A 17571-nucleotide genomic window follows, 5' to 3' on the forward strand; every position below is an offset into this window, starting at 1 on the left:
TCCATGACTCACCTCCCTGCAGGACTGTCAGACTAATTTACTATCTGATGGACGTGCCACAACTGCTCGTTCAGACACAGGGGGAGCTTACATGGCAGCAGTAGATGACCATGTGTCTGATTAGCAGATCTCATTACATTACGAGAATGGGTTACTGGTAGGGGAATGACACACTGGTGTGGAAACACTGTTATTTTTGATGCATCAGCCAATGAGGTGTACTGGTCAGGGAATATTGGTTTGCTAGGGTTTTACATCATTCTGCAAAAGTACATTAAAAAAAATATTAATTTCACATTTACTCACATATTTAGTTTAGCATTTGCTAAGTGTTGCTAAGAGGCTTACCAGGGGTTGCTATTGCCTCCCATTTGGTTACAAGGTTGTTGCTAAGTAGTGCTAGTGTTGCTGGTGGAAAGTATAGTATCACAGGTGGTTGCTACCCTGTTTCCAAGTTTCCTAGAGTATGGCTAATTGTCCACTATGGAGTTGCAATGTGGTCGCTATAGCCTCCCAGAAGATTCCAATGGTCTTGCTAAGTGCTTTCTCAATGTTACTGCTAGTTATGAAGGTGGTTGCTTTGGCATCACTGGTGGTTACTATTGTATTGCAAAGTCACTGCCAAGTGGTTGCTAAGGTGTTGCTGGACAGTTCCTGTGGTGTAGTGCGAGCTATTTAAGAAAACGTCTTTCAATTAGTAAGAAGTGAAAACCATGTGACCTTTTGAAAACAGGTCTTTGCACTAACACAGTGCCTGCCGGTGTGGGTTTGTTCATGTCAGGGCCGGTGCTGAGGCTTCGTGCTTTACTCCCATTTGGGATTGTCTAATGGATGGGGTGTGTGCATGTTCAGACAGACCACTCAGAATAGAGAGAGCAAAAGAGAGAGAAAGAAAGAGAGAGAGAGTAGGTGACCCACAGACTGACTGACTGCAATATGACAGCTCACCCCATTTACCGGTACTAGGACAAGGACTGGTTTGTTTTTCATAGGAGATATGGCGATATGGCCCTTAAATAATATCATGATATTGCATGTTTTCTTTTTTTTTTGCAATAACAATACTGGCGATATGACAAAACATTAATAACATGGAGAAAAATATTTTAAGAACAGACTACTGCAACAAAATAGAAATTACATTCTATATGATACAGCACACACCTAAATGAGATATAAAAAAAAATAATAATAATTTTATCAGATTTGTAACAGAAGTTAATGATCCAGTATGTCATGATACTAATAATGCACTCTAAATATCTCCATATATTCAGGATTGAAGTAAAATAAATGATACCAGAAAAAATGTAATGTGTCTGAAAATATATATTGGAAAATTAAAACAGTGTGAATTTTCCTTTTGCTGAAAACAGCAAAAACGTAGTTCCTTGACATGATAATTAAGGGTGGATGAAATGTCACAACATGGTTATAATATAATTTATTATTTATAATATAATAGGTTATAATATCATTTATGATATTCAAAAATGTCGGCGATATTATTGCATACAATACGATATGGCACACCCCTAGATGAAAAATTTAGCCAAAGGGTGAACACTGAATACTGAACATAGTTTTTTGTAGGTTTTCATTTACTATGCCACTTTTTACCACTTAATGAATTAATTAAGCTAAACATATTTTGACTTGCTTTTAAAGAAAAGGAAAATACTGAATTATTTTTGTAATTTAACTAAAATGTAGTGGAATATGCTGGAAGCCCCAAACAGACTTTAAATAACCACAACAAAATAAAACCCTCACCTACAGTTGTTTTTTACTGTTGTAATGCAGTACAACTCTTAGGTCTCTGTTTCTCTGCGTGGTATCTGCACTGTTCACCTTGACTCTTCTCAGCTTTGGCAAAACTGGTACCTGATACCTGAAACTGGGAAGTTTTAATACCTTCTCCCTCCTTTGGCTCAATATTGCCCAATATGCAAGTCCTGCCTGGGTTTCTTTCTTACTCTCTCATATATTACACTATCCTTCCAGTCACCTCTATCTTTTCCCCTTATCCTCCATCTTGAATCTACACATCCACCCACCTCCTCCCCTCCTCCCGACAGTTCATCTCATCTCCCACAATTCCCACCAGGGACTCTCCAACCCTCCTATAATCTCCTCTAAGATACCATCTAAAGGGGAGCAGAAGACTGCAGCACAGCCAGACCATTCTCCCCCTGACAGCCTGAAGTCTGAGCCTCGATTGCTCCAGTTAAAAAGATATTATTACACCACAGTTCAGCTCCAATATCCTGGCTAAATAAACTGGCTAGAATGGGCTGACTGGCCATCTAAAATACGTTGTAGTCAGCATTCACATCAAGCTTGTTTCAAACAAATGTCCATAAGTGGTATAACTTTTGTTTTACTGACTGTGCTATTTGAGAACCTAGTCAGGAGTGGACAATAATTCAGTACAGCTCAAAAATCTCACCAAGAAAGTAGTGATTTTTTTTTGTTTTTGTTGTTTTTTTTTTATCAGAAAAATTTGAGCAACTAAGCCTCCAGAGTAGGCCCTGGTGACATCACTTCTAGTAGATAACTAGAGGGCATTTTAATCCGTGTATCATTCGTTCATTTGATATTCAATTGAGAATCAAAATCGGAAAATTAAAAAACCAATTCGTTTTTTCGTTTTTTCGTTTTTGAATATAATACCAAAAAACGAATAACGGCTTGTATTTTGTATTTTTATTTGGTTATCCAAACAAAAATTGGAAATTTAAAAAACGGACCAGGAGCCGAATTTGATTTTGATTTTGAACTTGACCCATTTGTGTGCCCCGGAAGTTACTGATTTGTTTATTCTTGGTGGGTTTCTGTTGCGCGGGAGTTCACTGCAGTGTTATCTACACAGTCTACGGAACGTTAGACAAACACCTGAAAGATCCTGCCGATTTTTTCTGTTGTCATATCGTCTTCTTTCACTGCAACGCGTTTAGTTCCTCTGAACAAGATAAAACTCTCCATCCTCAACTCCATCCAAAGCCTACAGCAATACAGACTGTGTAGATAACACTGCAGTGAACTCCCGCGCAACAGAAACCCACCAAGAATAAACAAATCAGTAACTTCCGGGGCACACAAATGGGTCAAGTTCAAAATCAAAATCAAATTCGGCTCCTGGTCCGTTTTTTAAATTTCCAATTTTTGTTTGGATAACCAAATAAAAATACAAAATACAAGCCGTTATTCGTTTTTTGGTATTATATTCAAAAACGAAAAAACGAAAAAACGAATTGGTTTTTTAATTTTCCGATTTTGATTCTCAATTGAATATCAAATGAACGAATGATACACGGATTCATTTTCCACCTGCACATTTCATTCTTGTTAAAATTAGAATTTGATTTGTTGGGGCAACTTGTTTAGGTGGGTGTGAAAACAGTAATGGCCTTCTAATATGGATAAAAAAAAACATTAAAAAGCAGCAAGAGGAGGTGGTCTTTGTCTGATCCTAAAAAAACTCAAAGGATTTACATTTGTGTTTTGCCATAACCATAATGGCACATTGTGCTTGGACTCTGATGATTGCAACTTGCAATGTAACTTAAAAAAGATGTTCCACTTGTGTTCATAATTATGCTTTTGACGAAATGTAGACCTTTTCCACAATATATCATGATAAGAGATCTTTAAAACGTGTAAATACACTGTACTTGAGTCAGACGCATTAATCCACAGCTCACCAGCAAAGGCTTTGGAGATGTTCTCCTTCTTCCACTCCCAGGGCTGGTCGTACTCATCGGCAGGCCTCTCATCATCCTGGGGCAATCGGCTCTCTCTCTCATCCTCTGCTGGAGCGCCCCATCGCCGGCTTCTCTCCTCGTACGGACTGTCGTACAGCTGAGGGCTGCCTCTTGAACCAGATCGGCCACGCTCCGAACTGTGCTGCAGCTCTACATCAAAAAATAAAAAATAAAACAAAAAGAAAAGTTCACTAGATGTCAGATGAAGGAGTCTAGACTTGTGTTTATCTTATTGGCAAGGGTAGAGAAGTATGCAATAAACTGCCCCTTTGTAGCTAAAGCTATACTTACTGTAATTAGGGAGAGCTTAAGTACTTCATTAAGTTGTTATAAGGACCTACTAAAGCTTCCAAGAAGTGAAGGCACTATTTACAATAATTGTTTTTCTACACTTAATACAGTATACTCCCTCACTGAGAACTGGAACCCTGTGAGAACGTACACACACTGCCAAGATGCAGAACCACTTCTCTTCACCTTAAAATAAATGGATGTATTTAAACATGAACTCAAATAAGACAAACATACATTTAGGCTATTTAATTTATGTAATGGTGAAACAATTGCATATGTTCTATAGTTGGTATATAAACATTGGTCTTTGGCCAATTGTTTAATTTTGTTAGGTTTTGGTTTGGTTTTTAAATGGTATTTTGGATTGGTCCAGCCCAGAAAAAAAATCTGACAAGAGTGCTGGTTGAAAGAGTACAAATACTACTTCCAGCACAGCTACACTAATATTAGTTGGCTGGCTAACAACTAATTAGATCACACTGGCCATTTTAAGCTAAAATCATACTTAATGAAAAAAAAATACAAAAAACAACAACAGCACAATAACATCAGTTGATCACATAGGTGGAAAATTGACTGTTTTGTCACTGAAACATAAAGCGATGGGCAGAGTCTGTGGCCTGCAGTGGCTTCACTACTGCCTAAACAAGCTCCACTGAACTTACAGTAGATTTCATTTTCCAAGCAGTGCTTTTTTAATCATAGTTGATTTTGTTCAGCTTAATCTACTCAAATCTGATGGATGAGAGAGGCATTAAACACCTCCAAAGCTTCCTAAAAGATTACATTTTTAAATAAACCAATTGATATACTCCCAAAAGAGAATTACAATAACCTTTCAAGGATTAAACACACCACTGCACCATTGTTTCTGGAGTAAGCAGTGTGGAAGGGAAACTATAAACATAGAGAAACAGCAATGCCCTGCGGAAAAACACAGGATATTAGCTTTTACAAATTTTTCACAGCTTTTCAGCTTTAATTAAAACAGAAACAGTGTTTTTCCAATAGACACCAGCAGCAAATAAATGCAGTGCAAGGTTCTTTTCTTCACACCTCAATAACATCTACATTAGTAGGAGAAATAACAAGCTGATGGCTTGTTATCTCTAAAACCATCCTCAGCACTCCATCACACTGCTTTTATTTCGGAAATGGACCTGGCGCTAATGCTGCAGAGAGCTCCTCATATATAATTATAATCTCTGTACGCTCTGTATGGGCTTTCTCTCGCACTGAAATAACCTACACTTGTCTTCGCAGATCTCAGCAGACGCCCTCCTGAGTGAATTCTCTTCCCAGTAATGCATCCCTGTTCTTTAAATGGCTTTGCTAATGCAGCTCTTGATGCCCACCATTCATCTACGCGCCTCCCAGAGGCCTGCGAACGGAAAGAACCTCACCAGTAATGACTCTCTGAGCTTCAAAGGGCTCCATGTAGCTGCTGCTGTTCTCCACAGAGCTGTGATCCCAGCCTGGATGGGCCCGCGGGTCTGGACGAGCGTCAAATGGGTCCGAATAATCTGTGTCCCCCACTGCTGGAGCAGAAGGAACCACCTGGGGAGGGGTGGGAGGAGAGAGAAAGAGAGAGAGAGAATAGAGAAAGAAAAGAGAGCAAGAGATTAAGGACTTTCTAAGGACAATAGATGGATGGACAGGGAAAGAGGAGTGGGTGGAAGATTAAGCACTGCCCTGAGGGTAACAAAACAGCAAAAAAAAAACACAAACCAACTTAGTGCTGACTTATACTGACTTAAAACCTCCTGCTTAGTCATTATTGCTTTGTTTTAAACAAAGCAAAGCATTGTGATGCATTGGGACAAATCTCATTTAAATGTGAATACCCCAAATGAAGATGACTAACTGAGACATAGGAATTAAAGCTTAAAAGATACCAGTTGCCTCAAACTGAGAGAAGTTGTTAGGTAATGTCAGTAAAGGCTTATTTATTCTCAGCATGTGTGTTCGTTTTGTCCGTATTTGTGCATGTTTTTTGAAACCCTATAGACATGGCTCAAATAAAGCTGTACCATTGGAATGCGTGAGGGCATTGCAGCCAATTGTTTTTTTTATATAATTATTATTTAAAAATAAGATATTGTTTTTTGTTTTGTTTTTAGAAATGAGTATATTCTACTTATTTAAATAAGACTAAGACGGCATGCTCACAAAGGAGGCAAAGTGGAAGCCAGCTGGAAATTTAGAGGTAAATTATTATGACAGGAGGCAACTGCTGCCATTCATTTTCCCTTCTCCTATGGCGAATGTCAAGTGGGACTGATGTCAAATTGACATGAATTGCAATCTGGCTCTTAAGACTTGCTGAGTAACACTATTAGATTTTAATACCACATAAAATTAACCCAATCATTTTTGGCCATCTGCACTGCCATACAGTAAAAAACGTCAGTGCCACAAAAAAAGGATTTGTCATTTTTACCTTTACCATTTTTGTGTGGAAGTTTGAACGCTTAACCTCTTGAGGCCCTCCATTAGTGTATGGAAACATTACATTTTTGCTTTTCTGCATTTTTAACATTTTTAAAATATTGACCCTTTGGCCTCATACAGAAAAACTGTCTGTACAATTAAGTGGTCACAGGATAACATTACATATACCCCATGCTGTAGCCTACTGTCCACCTCCCTAGAAATATAACTAGGCATTTATATAACTATGAAATATAACTATGCAAAGTTCTGGTTTACTTTGCTGCCAGGCAGACCAGCCTCCTCTCTGTTTTAATCGGGAGAGACCAACATATTGGAAACTGAAGGTCAGGTTACAGTTTTAGAAACATATTTTACACTACTGATAAAATCTCATAAAAACCTAATGAACAGTTTGAAGCATTTGACACAATAACGCACAAAACATGATTTTTCGTCTTATTATGTCTGCTGTGCTTCCTCAGATCTCCACATCAACAGGGCTTTTCCCACTAGCACAGGCTACACCATAGATATTGCACTTACTTGAAGCAGAAGTATAAATCAGCCTTTAAGAAAGCAGTTTCTATGATGGGGATAAAGAAAGAAATACTGGACATTAATAATTTCACAGTTATAATTGTTTAAATGTTCTATTCCTCCCCAAACGATTGCCTTACCACAGCTTACGAAGAAAAATCAGAGGAAAATAAAGACAGTAGAAGGCACATAGGAGTCAGTTAAAAGAGCTGTTCCATGTTCTGCTTGCCTGAGGGCAAAGGCCACTGGGGCATTACTAGCTCTTTGCGTGCTGTTTTGGGTTGGCCCTCAGCGTCCAGAGCAGTCTGCTGTAACATGGGCCATGTTGCATCGTCTGAGGTCGACTGAGTTCAGGGCCAGTTTTAACCCACTTTTCAAGTGAAGTACTGTGTTTGTTTGCTTTTCCCCTGCTGTTGCTGCTGCTGCTGCTCAGTGAGGACCGTTTTGGCTCTAGCAGTCACGTCTCGTTAAGCATGCATGCCTGAACTCTGAAGTCTGAGGCAGGGGGACAGCAGCCGAGCAAGGGTCAGGGCATGGCTGACCTCGCTGCGACCACTAATTAGCATCAGTCCGCTTTGAGAACTGGCAGAGGAGGAAAAGAAGGAGCAACTCCACATCCAATGAATTAGGAGTGCACAATATAAGAGCTGCTATTTTAGCAGCAGGTCCTGGAAGTTGCGAGGGGGCCCCCTATAAAAGTGCAACAATGAGCCTTGGCTTAGAAGAGAGAAAGACCCTGTCACCAGTTCACCAGTTGTCCCTCCTTGCAGCACAGTGGCATGCCAAAAGTCATGGGACAGGAACTATTATCATGTCCCATGATTTTGCCATTTCCACTGGAAGCAAAATAACTCAGACTTGTGACAAATGCATTTCGGACCTCTGGTATTGAATGTGGTGTTATTTCTGTCTCTTTGCATTTGGACAACTCTAGCCAGAAGCTTCCAGTTATGATCATTACCCACCCACTGCAGTATTAATGCCTTCTATGGCATATTCCTGGTTCATACGAGGAAAATGAATGCCCATCCACATGGCACTGACTATTAGGTCTCACTCAAACTCCAAATGTTTTACATACCCTTACCATGAGCATGCTGGCCAATGAAAAATCTTAACACCTTCTTATACACGTGTGGACATTCACAAGCCATACCCTGGGCTAACACTTCATTATTATTTATATACTGGTTAAAGTGATGTGATGATCTGAGGAGCCATCGTCTACGAAACATGAGAAACACCAACACCTCAGCCACATGTGTTGCCAATATTTTTCAGCAGGATAATGCTCACACACAGCAAAGGTTTCCCAGGAATGTCTGAGCCAGATTGCAATACTTTTTTGCCTTGACAGGTTGTCTGGTTTGTTGCCAGTCGAGAATTTATGGGACCAACTGAGATACCAAGTTCATCTACTGTACATACGAGTGTGCAGGATCTATAAGCCCTACTTGAAAATGTGGGCAAATTTACCTCAGGATTTCATACAGAACCTGTATGCCTCCATGCCAGACTTCTTGTATTTAGGCTAGAGATGACCTAACAATTCTATTGTTCAGATTCCCATGCATAAAACTTACACATTTCCTTGAACATTTCTTATATATCTAATTTCTTATATTGATCATCATTACATTCACACATATATAAAGTTTAACTCGATATCAACAGCATCTTTGTGCATTACTTATTTTTCTACAAGTGTAATTGCAATAGCAATGAGCAAATAAGAGCAAAGCAGTCCCACAGGTCTGGTAAATATGGTCTTGCTATTGTTAGATTTTTCTACCTCACTGCTTATACAGTCTATAAATGAATTTGGGCTGTTTATATGCTTGAGCACTCGTGGAGTTATCGTCATTAGACAATTACCCAGCATACTAACTAGGTTGCTGCTTGAGAGCACCATAGGCCTGAGGTTCATGAAGGGAAGTTAATACTCTCTAATCAAATGGTGGCTGCTTAAGCATGAGAGAAAGCTGTGTGTCTAAAGTCACCGCAGTTCCAGCAGGCAGAAGGATTACTCTCTGCCCCCGGGTTAATGAATATAAATCTCCCTCCCTGTCGTCTCAATATTTCATCGCCTACCAAAGGGTAATTACAAAGTAATGCACCATGATGGTTAACTGCCATTGTGTCACGCTCTTCAAATAAAGCATGAGGGTGTGTGTGTGTGTACTCTTCAAATAAAAACACAGCCATTTGTCTTCCATGGTTCACGCGTTCCAGTATAAACTGATACAAAACCTAATCTAGATAATATTTAATATAGAAATGAAAGTAAACAAACCAAACCAAAACAATTATCTGCACCTATACAACACAGCTCCTAACAAAGCAACAATTCCACCTTGATATAAAAGACCAAAAGATTTTTACAATAAAAATATGTGCCTTTAATTAGGGTGGAAATAATCAAGACACTGTGTTTTAACCCTGTTTACAATCCTGTTACAGCCTCACAGAAGCTGCAAAGCTGCATAGCTTTAAAATTACAACAATAACAATGTATTTGTTTCTTAATAGTTCCAGTTTTCTCCTCTCAATGTTTGCCTTTAGTGTAAAGTGATGTTAACAAGCTGGAGACTCTGGGCTAGGTTAGCTTTAAGGCTTCTCACTTTGCTTAGCTTTTTTGAGTCTTTGACAGTAAAAAGTCACTTCTGAGGTGTATTTAGCTCCAGTTTGGTCCAGCTAAGGAAGTCCATTTGTTTTTAAACTATCAGAGGATGGAGAGAAGTTAGCTAGTGCCTTAGTGTGTAAATATGATGAGTCAAGACTGTTATTGTGTCTGTGTTATCTTTTAGCCTTATCTTGTATCCATTGCCAGGGATTGCATCAGTCAAATCTTACTTGTAAAAAAAATAAGCCAGTACTTTCCTTCCTGGTGTGTGTTTAGCCAAGTAGTAGTTCTGTTTTTAAGGGATCGGAGGATGGAAAGAAAAACTATGGTGTAAATATAATGAGTAAAGATTGTTTTTTAAGTTTTAAGGTTATACGGGCACTTCTGGCGTACCATACGGTCAAGCTGCTCCCACAACAGCTCAATGGGGTTCAGATTTGGTGACTGCGCTGGCCACTCCATTACCAATAGAATACCAGCTGCCTGCTTCTGCTGTAAATAGTTCTTGCACAATTTGGAGGTGTGTTTAGGGTCATTGTCCTGTTGTAGGACGAAATTGGCTCCGATCAGGCGCTGTCCACTGGGTATGGCATGGCGTTGCAAAATGGAGTGATAGCCTTCCTTATTCAGAATCCCTTTTACCCTGTACAAATCTCCCACCTTACCAGCACCAAAGCAACCCCAGACCATCACATTACCTCCACCATGCTTAACAGATGGCGTCAGGCATTCTTCCAGCATCTTTTCATTTGTTCTGCGTCTCACAAACGTTCTTCTTTGTGATACAAACACCACAAACTTGGATTCATCCGTCCACAACACTTTTTTCCAGTCTTCCTCTGTCCAATGTCTGTGTTCTTTTGCCCATCTTAATCTTTTTCTTTTATTAGCCAGTCTCAGATATGGCTTTTTCTTTGCCACTCTGCCCTGAAGCCCAAAATCCCGCAGCCACCTCTTCACTGTAGATGTTGACACTGGTGTTTTGTGGGTACTATTTAATGAAGATGCCAGTTGGGGACCTGTGAGGCGTCTGTTTCTCAAACTAGAGACTCTAATGTACTTATCTTCTTGCTTAGTTGTGCAACGCGGCCTCCCACTTCTTTTTCTACTCTGGTTAGAGCCTGTTTGTGCTGTCCTCTGAAGGGAGTAGTACACACCGTTGTTGGAAATCTTCAATTTCTTAGCAATTTCTCCCATGGAATAGCCTTCATTTCTAAGAACAAAAATAGACTGTCGAGTTTCAGATGAAAGTCCTCTTTTTCTGGCCATTTTGAGCGTTTAATTGACCCCACAAATGTGATGCTCCAGAAACTCAATCTGCTCAAAGGAAGGTCAGTTTTGTAGCTTCTGTAATTAGCTAGACTGTTTTCAGGTGTGTGAACATGATTGCACAAGGGTTTTCTAATCATCAATTAGCCTTCTGAGCCAATGAGCAAACACATTGTACCATTAGAACCCTGGAGTGATAGTTGCTGGAAATGGGCCTCTATACACCTATGTAGATATTGCACCAAAACCAGACATTTGCAGCTAGAATAGTCATTTACCACATTAGCAATGTACAGAGTGTATTTGTTTAAAGTTAGGACTAGTTTAAAGTTATCTTCATTGAAAAGTACAGTGTTTTTCCTTCAAAAATAAGGACGTTTCAATGTGACCCCAAACTTTTGAACGGTAGTGTATATACTCAGTCTAAGGCAGTCTAAAGCACAGCCTCCACATTGGAGGGTTAGTTTTGACACAGCATTAAATTTCAGTCTCCCCAGAGATTGAAAAAGAGAAGTTCCTGTACCCACACTCTGCTATAAACTGATTTAAATGTTGAATTTGTAGCAAAGACGTGCAGGTTGCATCTAATAAATCTGGCATGATAAAATATATAATTTTATACAAATCCCACAGCAATTGTAGCAAGTTGTTCTCAATGAAATCAACAGAAAGGGATTTTTGACAGATACTAAAATATTCTTGCAAATGTTGCCTAAACAAGCAAAAGCTATCATGTGCTTTGGCATGGTTTCTGTGCGCAAGCAATCAGAACCTACATTGTTTTGTGATGCAGCAATACTGACACTTGCAAAACAGCACCTCCCCAAGCCAGAAAATCTCTATTCACAGCACTCAAAAGAAAGAAGCTCAGACAGAAAAACAAAGAGCTTCTGACAAACAGTCGTCTTCAGCCCAACACTGCCACGGCACAGAGTTAGATACAGACTTGACTATCTACATCAGTGGCAGTGTATAGAGTTGCAAGGCAGTCATGTACTGGTGCTGCACAACCATTTATATAGTCGGTCACTGAGCAGCTGTAAGTGCCTGGTTTGCAGTAATACGATTTATGAACCACACTAAGAAGATGCTTTGACCTTAGTAGTACTACTACAGAAGTACAATTAAGTTGATGTACACTACACCCAGCATTTGATTCATTTATGAACTGTGCAGAGCACACCTATGCATTTCCCATTCTAACAGGCCGTACGAGGACTGCATAAGCAATGAATAAAATGAAGTGAAAGGAGAACTTACAGGCGCATGGGGCTCCTCGAATGACACAATGCTTAATGGGATCTTGCAGCGTCCAAATTCCTGAGATTCCACTTTTATCAGTCTGTGTTTAGGAGAAACGATCTTGACCTCCACGCCGTTAGGCAGAACAGTTCCAAAAGCAGGGAACGGATCGGCAGTGGCTTGACCGTTCTGAGCCCGGTTCTCTGAAGGTTCGTAGGGGTCTTCAAAGTCCAGTTCTTTTTGAACGCGGTAAGCCCGGAGTATTTCGCTTTCTGTGTAGTCTGGTTTGGGCGGCTGCGGAGGTCCTTTCCTGCTGCCAAAACTTAGGTAATCTTTCAACCACTTTGCCATGGGTCTGTAAAGGACAGATTATGAGAAATATATCTCATTAAAAAGTTGCACAAAGTCAACTTCTTTAAAAATGCTCTCCTAAAGTTCCAACTTGTATCAAATGCTGCCAAAACATTTTCTGTGAATTTAGTTTTTTTTTTTAGGTTTGCATCTTTAGTTGTGCACTAGAGCTACAGCGCTAATATATCTAACAGTGTCAAAAATCACAACATGCTTTAAGGTAAAGTGGGATGGAATTAGGCATGTTGTTTGCTTTGGTGCTAATTTTTAACAGGTCTAAAACAAAAGGTGTGGGAGCAGTGGGAGCACACTTGGGGTGGTTTGACAGGATATCCCCATTTATACCTGATGACTTCATCCACCTTAAGTATCAGGATTAAACCTGGGTAAGACCAAGCCACAAAACATATGGAATACTTTTTCTACATCTACTTCAGGATATGTTATAGCAGTGTAAAAACAAACATCTTTGGAAAGCACATTCTACAACCAAAACTCCCCTAGTACAACCACATTACCAGAAATAATAAAAAAAAATCACCAGGAATAATAAAAAAGTGACTTTTAAAACTGCGATTTTGGATTGTGATCTGACTAATGGAGACACATTTGAATTTTAAGTGTAATTGCATGAGAATCAAATATCAACAGAATACAACACAGCTATGAGTCACATGAAGTGACCAGGTACAAACGGGATCAGTGAAAGGTTAAAATATAGGATTAGATAATGTAAAAGACTAGGGGGGGGAACGTGTGATGCTTCGCATCAGTGACACTCTGCTCCATTAATTATTCATAACAATATAACACATTTTGCCACATAATTTATAAAGAGAACATTATATTAAATTGGTCTATAATATATTTCTTTTTACTGTAAATTATTCTGTTTTCATTATTTTTTATATTTTTATTTTATGCCAAAGCACTACACAAATAAATGAGACACATTGTATTTAAGGAAAATAATAGAAAAAATTAGGCTTGGCTTGCATCACACATTTAGCTCAAATCTTCAGTTCACAGAAATGCACATTCCTAAACATTTTTTTTTTCACATCACGATTACTGAAAGAGATCACAGTTTTATTCCTATCTTGTGGGGGGAAATTTGACTTAAAATATTATTCTAGATAGTTACCTTTCATATGCCCCAATCATTGATGCCTTAGAATATCTTACTCCTCTTCTTTGTGGTTTTCTAGAAAAATGGAGAAAGACAACAGAAATGTGGAGCAAGTTAGCTAGCTTACAACTAATATATATATATATATATATATATATATATATATATATATATATATATATATATATATATATATATATATATATATATATATATATACAGTGCCTGTCAGAATTTGACACACCTCTCCAATCTCATTTAATGTGTTTTTCAATGTGCTCATTGTAAATGTAATAATAAAAGACATTAAAGCCATATTTGTGGAATAATTTTGTAAACAAAAAAGCGTTCAACAAACCAGTTTCATGCATTTAAATGCGTTTTTAAATGTTTTTTACTATAAATCACCGATCGCAATTAGGTTTAGGTCAGGGCATTGTAGAGGCCAAAGAGTTTTTTGTTAACTATGTAATTCCATGTGTCCATTAATTGTTCTCATTCCAATATTTTCATTGCAGATCTTAGTCAATACAAATATATAATCAGCATAAATATTAGTACCAAACCCTTTCACATACTGTAAGCACCAAAGACACAAAAAATATAATAATAATAAAATAATAATAATAATAATAATAATAATAATAATAATAATAATAATAATAGCAAACTAGTATTCAAATGAATATAATTAATAACAAAATAAATATATAAATAAAGAAACAAATATATAAAAATATATTTATAAATAAAGAAAAGGAAGCCAGGGAGCCTTATGTGCCTTTTTGGTCCAAAGTATTATTATAGCCACAGTTTTCATGCCTTTACCATTCATCTACAATGCATAGAATAAATCAAATAAAGAAAAAAAGATTATTACATGTGAAAACATTGAATAAGAAGGTGTGTCCAAACTTTTCACTGGTACTGACCTTATAAATATATTAATATTTATTTTATGTATACATGCATACATTTAAACACACATCATGTTTGTATGCTATTATTATAGCTTGCAGACTTAAAAACCTTTAAATGAACGTTGATTCAATGTCAGAATTCAAACACTAAACGATCATCCTATTGGCTACGTTAAATACGTTTAATAAAGTTTTTGTTTTCGCCTTTTCATCATTAAAGATTTAACGCAAACAAAAAACAAACGTCTATTCAATTTCCACATGGACTTGAATCCAAAAAGGAGAGACAACGCCTCCATATCAACGGCATTCCTTCATTTATGACACATTTAACTATGTTTAACGTGTATTTTGTTATATAACGTTACAGTTTTCAGCGTACAGCTATATTTCTTCCCTTTGTTTACGAATAAAGCTGTTTTAATCGTTAAAATAACGTTGAACTCCCAGAAGCTTTTCTTTGCTCTAGTTAGTATTTAACTTACCTCAGTGTGTTCAGCAGTATTTAACTATAAATAAATAATACTAAGTTAGCTATCTAACCTAGACATTTATCACCAGCTATAGGATAGTAAACGACATATTTTATTGTTTTAAGAAGTAACGTTACGTTAATTATCTTTAGAGATACAAATTAAACCAATCTTTAAACAGTTTGGGGTAGTCCAGGTCCGGAAGGAAAGTGAAAATCCGCCCCAGGGTTTCACGCAAACTGCCTGGACGGCTCTGCTGCAGCACAGTAAGCAGATGCAGCTGGAGCAAAATCGTGGAGAGGATTTTCACATTCCGGACCTGGACTACCCACCTCTGAAAACTTCACTAAGCGACGCCGAAGCCTATTCAAACAGACGTTGCTAGCTAGCAACAAGCTAACCAAGAGGCAAAGCCAGTTATATCTGGAAATAAAACCAAACAGAAGCTTAGAAAAACGAGAAAAACATCTCAATAAAAATAATTAACCACATTAACCTTCCTTAACTCGTCTCAAAAACAGATTAAGCACACATTTTCGACACCCAACTACTAAACTATTCTCAGCCATTGTGGCACCGACACAAAATCCATCATCAAATCCCCCCCAAAAATCAGCCCAACGCTCATCTACTGCAGCCTAAAGTTCCCCACACACCGCTGCACTCACCTCCAGAGGACTTTCCCAGGAAAACACGCTAAAAATCAGACCTGGAGCCCATCTCCCCTCCGCAGCAGAGGCTGCCTAATCCTAATGTGGAAGCCAGCAGAGACACAGAGAGAGGGAGAGATGGCAGCCAGCTGGTTAAATCAGAGCAGTCAGCACTGAGTTCAGTTCAGTTGTAGGAGAAAAGCCCACAGGCTACTTCTCTCTCCCTCTCCCTCTCTCTTCCCTTTGTTCTGCATGGAAATGTCATCCAACACAACATATCTCAGCGCCCCAGTTTTCTGCAGCTCACATATGTAGCCAGATAATAATATTATTATTGTTGGATGAAGGTATGAGATATCACAAGCACAAACAGTGTAGTTTATAACTGAGATAGCCAAAAGTTACTAGTGTAATCAATAGGGATGAACCATTTTATTGTGATGCAAAATATAATTCCCGATCATATCATGGATTTTATGATTTTTTAAATTTACTTAGTTTCTTGTGAAAAACTCTTCACTTACAAATTAAAGCAAAGGTGCCTCATGTTTTTTTTTATTTAAAACATTAGTATTTCTGAGTTGGGAAAGGACAGCATATCCAAAGTAGATATTGCTAGATATTGCAAAGCAAAAAATAAATAAATAAATAAACAGCTTTGGAAAAAATTCAGACCACTTCAGTTTCTGAATCAGTTTTTCTGATTTTGCTATTTATAGTTATATGTTTAAGTAAAATGAACATCGTTGTTTTACTCTATAAACTATGAACAAAATTTCTCCAAATAAAAATATTGCCATTTAGAGCATTTATTTGCAAAAAATAAAAAATGGCTGAAATAACATAAAAGATGCAGAGATGTCAGGCTTCAAATAATACAAAGAAAAACAAGTTCATATTCATAAAGTTTTAAGCTTTCTGAAATCATTTTTTTTATGAATTAACCCTGGTATTTAAACACAGTTTTCATGCATCTTGGCATGTTCTCCTCCACCAGTCTTACACATTGCTTTTGGATAACTTTATGCCACTCCTGGTGCAGACATTTCAAGCAGTTCAGCTTGATTTGATGGCTTGTGATCATCCATCTTCCTCTTGATTATATTCCAGAGGTTTGCAATTTGGTAAAATCAAAGAAACTCATCATTTTTAAGAGGTCTCTTATTTTTTCCAGAACTGTAGAAATCTTTGCCGTCCAAAGAAAAACATGTATCTCCAAAACATTAACTTTACAGGAGAGAGTTAAACCTTCTTAAATTTCAGTGTAAGTCAATGTAAAAAGAGTTTCTTTAAGGTATTTTTGGAGAACTTCTATTGGTCCATTCATCAATAAATTCCGACAGAGTGTAAGTGTCAGTTTGGAGAAATGTCATTGTGTTTAGAAAACTAAAAATTGTCAAAAATGGATATACCTCTTTTTCAAGAGACAGCAAGTATATGCACAAGGACGGTGAGGATTCTAAAGTGTTGCTAGATGGTATCCATGCATATATAGGCTACAAAGTTGTTGCTAAAAAGTGGACAAATAGACAAGACATATACACAGAGAGACAGTGAGATAGACCGACCACATCCCAGGTGGTTGTATTTCATAAATGTCCAAAATGAAAAGCAAAAAAGAGCAATTAATAAATCCAATGATTTATATTTAAAAAAAGAAAATTAATTATAATCTGTAGAGCCACAGGTTAAAATTGCAATAGTGTTACATTTTATCTGCGATTTCTTTTTTATTAAATAATATTTTGTAAAAGTGTCTATAAATATCATGATATAATATTTTTACAATATTATCCAAGTAAAAAAAATTTAAGTATATAAGATCTTTAATGAACATTTAAGGATGGGGAAGACATTGATGAGTTTCAATTTTAAAATAAAATGTA

At 37.6% G+C, this 17571-nt stretch overlaps 1 protein-coding gene across 4 annotated transcripts in view; it reads right to left on the reverse strand.

Moving 5' to 3' along the window:
- shda (Src homology 2 domain containing transforming protein D, a) overlaps positions 1–15917 on the reverse strand; it is a 29874-nt gene extending 13957 nt beyond the window's left edge. Inside the window, exons 1-5 of one of the 4 annotated variants that reach the window (XM_007258435.4) lie at positions 15704–15913; positions 13658–13717; positions 12181–12517; positions 5462–5615; positions 3705–3914 (exon numbers count right to left, since the gene is read on the reverse strand). In XM_007258435.4, the coding sequence (XP_007258497.3) occupies positions 3705–3914; positions 5462–5615; positions 12181–12517; positions 13658–13677 (721 nt within the window). In that variant the 5' untranslated portion in view covers positions 13678–13717; positions 15704–15913. Of the gene's footprint in view, positions 1–3704; positions 3915–5461; positions 5616–12180; positions 12518–13657; positions 13718–15047; positions 15211–15703 lie in introns of those variants that run through there. The other 3 variants (XM_022678945.2, XM_022678946.2, XM_049478832.1) reach the window with 3 other exon arrangements.
- Between the last annotated feature and the right edge of the window lie 1654 nt (positions 15918–17571).

The sequence above is a fragment of the Astyanax mexicanus genome, chromosome 4 (genome assembly GCF_023375975.1).
Source record: "Astyanax mexicanus isolate ESR-SI-001 chromosome 4, AstMex3_surface, whole genome shotgun sequence".
Lineage (NCBI taxonomy): Eukaryota > Metazoa > Chordata > Actinopteri > Characiformes > Acestrorhamphidae > Astyanax > Astyanax mexicanus.